The following is a 10,129-nucleotide window of genomic DNA, read 5'->3' on the forward strand; positions in this document are numbered from 1 at the left end:
AGCGCCAACACGTTGTATCTTATTAAATGGGACGTCGTTACTAATGCCAGACCGTGTCCATGTTTATATATATGCAATTCAAACATTCCATCTAAACCGAGTCTTCTGTTAATCACAGTGTGGTTAACAGTCGTATGGTTTACATTAAATGGTTTACATTAAAGTCCATGTTTGTGTACGTGCAATTTTAATTTTAATCGAGTTCCATATGAAATCACTAGGCCCAAAGGAGGTGTGAAATAATGGGATGAATGCAGGGCGAGGACCAAAAGAGGCGCAGACTATATCTGCCGTCGTATGGTTTACATTAAAGTCCATGTTTATTAGTGAAATAATCCTGGAGATATATTTCTACATGTGATGTCGATTTACATAATAATATTTAAGAAAGGGACAGGACACATACAATTTGGATAGATAATTCAGAAAACACGGTACAATATTTTTTCTTTTTTACTTCAGTATAGAAGGTTACACAAAAAAAAAGTGGCAAGTCTTTCGACGATAAATAAAACATAATTTTGTTGTACAGGAATTAACGGAAGAAAAACAAGTTTTTTTTCCAGAGCTAACGGTCGTTATAACTTAATACTATACACATCTTTGGGAAAGAAAACAATATTATTGGACGGACACAAACTCACACACAATAGTCCCACGAAGCTTGTGGCATAATAGAGGTATACCTTGTTGCAATGCTTTAGTAGGCCTACTTGGGCTTTATCAAGGAGATAATAACAAAACTATGGAAAAGCATTATTTGCAATCCCCTCCAAACGTCGTTATAACAGCGGGCGGATCTCAAGTCAAGCTATTTTATAGAAACTGAAATGGCAGACAGTCATTTGTTTGTATATTCAAACATCACGCACAACAATGCGCAAATGTAGCCTAGGTTTCAGATTTCATCTTCAATAATAACGTTTGGATTGTTCCTAGAGGTCCATGGGTCCAGGGGGGTTTTGTTGAAGTGTATGTATGGGGTTTCCTGTATTCTTTTTTTTTTTGGCAAAACTGTAAACAGGCATTTCCAACGGGCAGCACCAGTCATGGACGATGTAGTGAAATCTATACATCTTGTTACGCATGAGTCGCAGACACGTTATGATGCAGGCAGATGCGCTCTCCACCGCTCCTTGTAACACGCTTCTTCTTCTCGTCTACACCATGGTCCTCTCTCTCCTCCTCTTCTCCAGGGTTGTTTTGCGGCGAGTGGACAGACGGACGTAATGACGGACGCTTGGACAGATCTAGCTCGGGTAATAATCCCATGATTGTCTTCACAGTGTAAAACTACAACCAGTAGTTGTTGTTAAAGAGGCTTCGTGCAGTAGAGGGAGGGGGGGGTTCTCTTTTTATCTCTCAGTTCGAATGAAATCAACAAGAGAGTGACATTTTTTGTTTCTTTCCACCCCGAGTCAAGTTTTTTTTCGGCTTTTCAGTCAGTCCGGCACTTTGTCCAACTAACATCAACAGTCAGAAATATGACAATAGTCTGACGTAGTCTACACTCGGTCCGCGAGGGCCTACGCCTCTATAGGGCTCGAAACCATGCTGTTGGGTGTGTCTGGAAGTTGGGATGACATCGAGGCAACTTCGCTCCCTGTCGAGTTGGAACCAGGGCCTCCCTCCGAGAAATTGACCTGAACAAAGAAACAAAACGATGTTAGGCTGACTGTCATTATTCACATGTCAAGACATTGGGTCAATATATATAGTATGTCAATAATATATTTTAAGACGTTAAAATTAAAATTAAATGTAACCGTGTCTGTCCTGGATATGACAGTGACATGTCAACCAATACATCACATTATTGACACACGTCAAGATATTAGCTCAAAAAATTATTTCAATAACACACTTTAGACAATGCAATAAAATGCCGTATACAATGTAAGCCCTTGATATGACAGTTGCGTTTCTACCCCATACGTCACTTATAAATAGCCTAATTATATCAAATAATAACAAACATAATATGAAAAAATGAAATACAAAATTACAACCTAACCGTTACCTGTGATTTCGTTTACACTGTCTCCCAGACAGACGGTTTAGTGTTCTAGTACAGCCTACCTTCTCTCCTATCTAAACTCACCAGTTGTGTTCTAGTACAGCCTACCTTCTCTCCTATCTAAACTCACCAGTTGTGTTCTAGTACAGCCTACCTTCTCTCCTATCTAAAATTACCAGTTGTGTTCTAGTACAGCCTACCTTCTCTCCTATCTAAACTCACCAGTTGTGTTCTAGTACAGCCTACCTTCTCTCCTATCTAAACTCACCAGTTGTGTTCTAGTACAGCCTACCTTCTCTCCTATCTAAACTCACCAGTTGTGTTCTAATACAGCCTACCTTCTCTCCTATCTAAACTCACCAGTTGTGTTCTAGTACAGCCTACCTTCTCTCCTATCTAAACTCACCAGTTGTGTTCTAATACAGCCTACCTTCTCTCCTATCTAAACTCACCAGTTGTGTTCTAGTACAGCCTACCTTCTCTCCTATCTAAACTCACCAGTTGTGTTCTAGTACAGCCTACCTTCTCTCCTATCTAAAATTACCAGTTGTGTTCTAGTACAGCCTACCTTCTCTCCTATCTAAACTCACCAGTTGTGTTCTAGTACAGCCTACCTTCTCTCCTATCTGAACTCACCAGTTGTTGAAACGCGGGCTGGTCGATCTCACTCTGTAGCGCGAAGTCACTGAGGACCTTCCAAGGCGGCTGGTAACTCTGCACCTCCACTGGGTTTGCCTGTAAACCGCCGTCGTGTCTCTCCGGACTGGCCGCCACCATCGGTGTGCCCGTCATTCCCTGGATATTCTGCAGATAGTCCCAGAGAAACTGATCGTCATATAAAGTTTAAAATTAGCACGTCAACATTGACCCAACAACAACAACAAAAACAACATTAGGTATTTAGAATATGATAAAGATGCGAGAATGGGCATGCTGGATATTTGTTGTGTGTGCGTGTGTGTGTGTGTGGGGGGGGGGGGGCGACGACACGTATGAACGTATACGCCTGTATCTGGATATATATCTTACGCATCCACAGGCAGACGTATAGGACCATGTCCCTGTTTCTATTTCACCCCAGTTCTTTCATAACATCAAATGACCAGACAAGAACAGGAGTATTCTAATGAAACAGTTACAACAGCTACCAGCGTTTGGACCGATAAGAACACCACTGTTTTGAATCCTTTATTTAAATAAAGACCAGACAGGGTTCTCACCGTTTTGTCGTTGGGCTGCTGTTGCTGTAACTGTTTCATCAGAATACTCCTCTTCTTGTCCTTGCAACGCTTGTTTTGGAACCAGACCCGGATGACTCGGGGACTGAGACCGGTCATCTCGACTAGCTGCTCCTTCATCAGAGCGTCGGGCCGGGGATTGGCGTTGTAGCAGGTCCGCAACGTGTGGAGCTGTTTTTCGTTAAGAACGGTCCGGACGCGAGTTGTCTTCTCCGGTTGTTTGTGGACGTGCGGTCGGAGCGCGGGCTGTCTGGCTGATATTGGGTCTGCTGTTGAGAAAGAGTGCAGACAAAGAAAAACATTATCTATCGGCACTTCAAACACCATGGCTATATAAAGACATTGTGTTGGATGCAGAAGTTGAGAATACAAAAATGTACGCTTTGAAAATTACGCCAGCACAATAAACCACGGTAGCCTATAAGTCTTAAAAGGATTTCCCAAAACGACCCAGTAGTGGCGCTTAGTATAGAGTATCCATTCATCTTATTGTTATCCGGGGCTTATAGAAATATTTTATGACTATCAACTATCAACCAATCTCATTCTTAACTAATCAATATTCACTTCTGTTTCAATTTCAGATTGTTCAAACTTGTATTAGACCTAGATTTTTTTTTTAAACTGAAGCCACTGAGAATTTGAATAATGTCAACAAAAAAATAAATAAATAAATAAATCAACAATAAAGAAAGAGTAAATACCTTGTTTTATAACAGCTATAGGCCTAGTTAACAAGAGAGTCCACTGGACGTCATAACGAACGTCCATCATCATCACCTTCTTGTGTATGGTTATGATTTATGAAACGGTATAACTTTATTCAAGTTGAATGGTTATAACTTTCAGTGAAAGTGCATTCATGTCAGTTTTAACATATCGTTTAAAAATAGTTGTATTGGGTGAACATTTGCGCTCTTAAAACTTGGACCAGGGCGCAGGCCATGAGCGGAAATGGACTGTCAAATAGTCTATGTTTCGTATTATACATTGGAGCAGACTTTATGATTGGGTGAATCATTATGAACGAAGCATTGCTTGTGGCTATCTGCCGAGCTTGGGTTATGTACTCTATTTAATATCAGCACTAAGTGCGAGTTCGCTTACACATAGGCCTATAGGTATTTAACCTGAGGAAATAGCATATTCGACCATTCTGAATGCGTGGCCAACTGGCTTGCAAAACTCCCCCAAAAGCAACATAATGCATGTATCCAGTCTATAGGCTCCTCAAACTTCCGTACAAACAATTACGTATAAAACCGGTCCCAAATGTAGACTGCGGCTTGTTTCTTTTTTGGCGATGCTTTAAAACATCTAACTAGCTGAAAACACTGGATTTAAATTAATAGTTCCTCCATTCAGCCATGAACATACTTTGCCCAGATATCCTTCCTTGCGGGGGAAACCTTGACAAAAAAAAACGCATTTATGCAAATTATTTTATCACTGCACTGTTGACATTATCAAACCGATGATGTGGTTCGCATAAACAACTAGTATCCCAACTAGATTAAATAATAGGCTACATTATCTGTTTATAACTATGACATGTAAACAAATGTTTCACCCAATATATTTACATATCATATTATATTGACTGAAGTGTTAGAAATATATATTGAAATATATATTGAAACATAAACCTTAAATTAAAAAATAAATTAAAAATATATTTAAAAAAACTTAGGCCTGTACTGTAGGCTACACACGGCAAACTGCACAACATGACAACGTTATCCAATAAAACACGTTTTTTGGGTTATGTGTTTATATTTGTTCATGTGCACGTAGCCTGTTGTATTAGGGGACATGACAAACGCTTAGCCTAGGTCTATCGAAACATTTGAGTCTATGACGCTATACATTCGTCGTTGTCTTCATGTGTCTTTATGTGTTCAATGTTAATAACCTTTCACAAAGAATCCAAGTAATGCCCCAACCATGAATTAAATAAAATAAACGTTTCCAACGACTACAACATCAACCGAATGGCCAACACCTACACCGGCTAAACAAGCCCACAAAAAGAAAGAAAGAAACAGCACTGCCATTTATATAAAGTGTTAACCTACCTGCCATTTGTAAAGGTCTGGCCGGGTGGAGGGGGCTGAGGGGGTCTCCGACGCCCATTGTGGCCCGCTCCACGACATCATGGTCGGCCCGGCAGAACAAGCCATCCTCCCTCAGAGCGAACTCGTCCCCCGGGATGAGCTGTCGGCTGCAGGCCACACACCGAAAACACTCGATATGGTACACCTTGGAGCGCGCTCTCATCACGAAGTCATTCTTGCTGAAACCGATGTTGCATTTAGCGCACTTTATCCCGTATAACCTAGAGGGTAAAGAGGGATTGGATGACCGGTCAGAGTTAGCTAACGGCGTCACTAGGCCCACGACCCACCGTTAGGCTGTGTTACTGTGGCTGGGCAGCACACATAACAGGACAAACACAGGGGCATCTTTTTTTTTTTAAAGCAGGATTGTTAGGCCTTAATATTGAGTTGTGTTTACATCACATGAGATTACTTTGAATCTGTATAACATATTATAAAGATAAAGCACAGACCTGTTCTGGGGTAACAGAGAAGAATGGAACACATCTTTTTCATGGAAAAGTGCAATTATATCTGGAAATGTTCTTAGAAGACTTATAGTAACATTCTTCTTCTTATTATTATTATTACTATTACTATAGACGACAACATTACAAATTGTCGAATGTATTAATTACATTGTAGTCTATATGTAGGCTTAATATATTTGGCCAATTTGAGGGATAAAAAAAAATAATCAATTATAGGCCTATGTAAATATGTAAATAATATCCAGCTAGACTTCACTTGAATGGTCATCGATACAGTGAAACAACGCAGTACATGATATCACTTGTTTCTATAAAATAGTTTGTACTGAATATGTAAACGTGTTGTAAAATGACAGCAGAAATCACCTTAACTGTGTGAGTCCTGATGTGGGTTTCGACAATAGTATACTTAGCCTGTTATTATACTGACGAGATAATAACGGCTTAATTGCAATTATGCTGATTTGGTGGTCATAAAAAAAAAAAAGAATAAATATTAACACTGTGTGGACTGAAAATACAATATCAAACTGTATTTTTAGATAGAATATCTAAATATTACTTTTAAATTGAATTGTCCAGACCATCAGATATGATATTCACGCCAAAAAATAAATGTTAATGTCCGCTGTATAACCATGTTAATTATATGATAGCAATTAATACGTGAATGTGTCAATCAATCAATAAGACACAAAGGTTATCAACGCTATTACATTTCATAATAAACATCTCTTACCGGACATAATCCCTTTTACAGTAGGTTTTCCCGTCTCGGACAAAGCAGGTACAAGACTCGTCCAGATACTGATTACACTCTGCACACTTCAAACAGGCAGCGTGCCACTCGAGGTCTGGAGAGACCCGCAGAATATACTGGTCGTGGATCTGGTTTCCACAGCCGACACACAGCGAGATCAGCCGCGTTTCTGGAGAACAAAGTCAAAACAGAAGAAAAAAATATCAGAATATATATTAGGACAATTATAAAGATTAGATTGAGTATAAAATAATGTCTCATAATGATAATTATACTTCAGTTAATGTTATAATTTATTATAAAATAATACACATTCGTTAGTAACACTAATAACGTTATTTATGAATGTGCTATAGTTTAATGTGCACTGCTATTCAATGATCCAGAGTAACTTTACTGACATGGAACGACTTCATCCTCTAGACAGGTATGGTAAAGAAAATTCGGTGGAAAACGTGTCGTTGAATGGGACCTGCTACTACAATGAACGTTGCACAAACAGTTGACAAACGTTAAATGATTATTATTATTTTTTTTAAACTACAAATTGACCTACACATTGAGTCTAATGTCGCCGAAGTTTTGCATCACTCAAAATAAAATAGAATAGACAGTTGAACAAGCTTCACTTACTTTTCTGCGGATCCCCCATATCGCCCATGTCCAAGAAGTAAGGAGGTGTTAGGTCCACTTTTAAAACGTGCTGCAACAGTTTTGAAGCTGTTTTTTATTTTATTTTCCTCCGGACGGCGGTAAAGAAGTAGTAGTAGCCTGTGTGCTGCCCGGTGCTGTCTGAGGGGTAGCCGGGTGTTGCAGGACTTGTTTGGCCGCCGAGGAGCTGTTTTAGTCGGGCGGGGGGAGGGAGGGTGGGAGGGTGCTGCTGTCCCTGGTCCCTGTGCTGTGATGGGGCGCGCTAGTCCCTATCTCCCACTCAAACTCCCTTGCACCAACTCTACTCTATCGCCATTGGGCTGACGTAGGACACTTTAACGTCATCTTTATGGGATGCTGATTGGTTATGAAGGCAGGAGCAGCTGTTAATGTTAGCCCCGTCTAAGAACCCGCCCACCCGACTCATGTTATGGACCACTCTATACTCCACTGAAGCAAGGCTTTTTCCCCCCAACTTTGTCATTGATATTATGAAATCATTAATGTGTTTACTCATTAAATTATGAATTTGCATATTGGTGTCAACAAACCCAGTTCAACACAGCCATAGGCTACGACTCTTGCTTCTTTTTCTACGGCGGGATACACATGCAACGTCTTGAGTCGCTAGATATAGATATATTTATATTGGCCTGTAAGGCTTGACAGTATTTCTCTTGGCGAGGTAAAATTAGTTAAAATGCGAGGGAAAATGTTAGTTATCTTGTTAACCATAATGTGAAATAAAATGTTGAACAGAATAGACTAGATTATATCAGAAGATAATGCATCATAACAGAATATAACGGAATAGAATATTATAGACCAGAATGCCTTGTATTTTGTGGTAATCTACTAACGGCTGCATCTGTAATCGTAATTTTAGTTCGTTAATAAGGAACCGAATTACTCACATTGTGAACCAATATTGAAATGATTTTTACCCCAAACAGCCCCTCGAATGGTTTTATAAGTTTGTCTGGGTAATATATAGCTGCTAGTGTTTTCTTTTCATTTTTACAGACATGGTCACAATGTTAGAGTGTGTCATCAGTCTGCAGGGTTGTCAACCCAACCGGCATTACCATATGTAATTACACATAATGACACCCCTAAACCCGTCGAGACACGGGCTGGAATACAAACTCACATTGTGGGGGCATCAGATAATAACCTGGTAGAGAAAGAGACAACACGAGTGGGCATTTTTAAAGAGGATGTTTTTATTTAATTTTGACTAATGTGTTGACCAATCTATGTTGTTATTGTAACCGATGTATAGGCAAACAATACATAGTTGAAATATGTCTACCAAACATTCTTCATATCGGGAGGACGTGGTGTATTTCTGTACATGGATTAGACTACACGTCTCTGACCCATCAACCTTTGGTCGATGTCTGAAAAGCTCACCAGGCCAGCAGCAGAAAGAGTTTAGGAACCAACGGGGCATATTAGACTAAAACACGCCCTCTTGTGTTAGCAGGATGGCCCTATTCAGCAACCCGTTAACTCTACACACACAGACATGGAGACCAGGTTTTAACCCCCACACACAGAGACATAGAGACCAGGCTTTAACCCCACACACAGAGACATAGAGACCAGTCTTTAACCCCCCCCCCCCCCCCCCACACACACACAGAGACATAGAGACCACCCTTTAACCCCCCCCCCCCCCCCCCACACACACACACACACACACAGACATAGAGACCACCATTTAACCCCACACACAGAGACATAGAGACCAGCCTTTAACCCCCCCCCCCCCCCCCACACACACACACACATAGAGACCAGCCCTTTAACCCCCCCCCCACACACACACACACACACACACAGAGACATAGATACCACCCTTTAACCTCACACACAGAGACATAGAGACCACCCTTTAACCCCACACACAGAGACATAGAGACCAGCCTTTAACCCCCACACACAGAGACATAGAGACCAGGCTTTAACCCCCACACACAGAGACATAGAGACCAGTCTTTAACCCCCCCCCCCCCCCCCCCACACACAGAGACATAGAGACTACCCTTTAACCCCCCCCCCCCCCCCACACACACACACAGAGACATAGAGACCACCATTTAACCCCACACACAGAGACATAGAGACCAGCCTTTAACCCCCCCCCCCCCCCACACACACACACATAGAGACATAGAGACCAGCCTTTAACCCCCCCCCACACACACACACACACACAGACATAGAGACACCCTTTAACCACACACACAGAGACATAGAGACCAGCCTTTAACCCCCACACACAGAGACATAGAGACCACCCTTTAACCCCACACACAGAGACATAGAGACCAGCCTTTAACCCCACACACAGAGACATAGAGACCAGCCTTTAACCACACACACAGAGACATAGATACCACCCTTTAACCTCACACACAGAGACATAGAGACCACCCTTTAACCCCACACACAGAGACATAGAGACCAGCCTTTAACCCCCACACACAGAGACATAGAGACCACCTTTAACCCCACACACAGAGACATAGAGACCACCCTTTAACCCTCACACACAGAGACATAGACATCGTCATGTAGAATGGTGCTGTCCTAGGCTTTCATTCACAGGCAGGTGTAATTTTAGTAACAGAAGATCGTGATACAAGACCGTCAGAAATAATTTATATGGTAGACAGTGGAGTATAATTACAATACTTTTCCTCTGAAAAGCTTTTTATTCTGGAGAGTAATGCATTAAAAACCTGAATTCATTCTAGAGAACATCCAATGGTGTGTTTGAGTGTCAGGTAAAAGGGGAGGGAGCGAGGGAGAGAAAAGTGATGGAGAGAGAGAGAGAGAGGGGAGGAGAGAGAGAGAGAGAGAGAGAGAGA

The 10,129-nt window shown here is 41.3% G+C and overlaps 1 protein-coding gene across 4 annotated transcripts; it reads right to left on the minus strand.

Annotated features, from left to right (window-relative positions):
• Positions 1–298: 298 nt before the first annotated feature.
• Positions 299–7,616, minus strand: isl1a (ISL LIM homeobox 1a). Of its 4 annotated transcripts, none has more exons than XM_021622256.3 (6): positions 7,236–7,616; positions 6,582–6,771; positions 5,331–5,590; positions 3,238–3,521; positions 2,654–2,821; positions 299–1,643 (listed from the first exon to the last, which is right to left on the minus strand). In XM_021622256.3, exons 1-6 carry the CDS (start codon positions 7,261–7,263, stop codon positions 1,527–1,529), a joined length of 1,047 nt encoding a protein of 348 aa, XP_021477931.1. In that variant the 5' UTR covers positions 7,264–7,616; the 3' UTR covers positions 299–1,526. The 4 variants fall into 4 exon arrangements, with proteins under 4 accessions (XP_021477931.1, XP_021477930.1, XP_021477928.1 ...); XM_021622255.3 differs by having other exon boundaries at positions 3,238–3,524; positions 7,236–7,596; XM_021622253.3 differs by having other exon boundaries at positions 2,654–2,842; positions 3,238–3,524; positions 7,236–7,596.
• Positions 7,617–10,129: the final 2,513 nt, after the last annotated feature.

This window comes from Oncorhynchus mykiss, chromosome 11 (assembly GCF_057628025.1).
Source record: "Oncorhynchus mykiss isolate SJ-2025 chromosome 11, ASM5762802v1, whole genome shotgun sequence".
NCBI classification, from domain to species: Eukaryota; Metazoa; Chordata; class Actinopteri; order Salmoniformes; family Salmonidae; genus Oncorhynchus; species Oncorhynchus mykiss.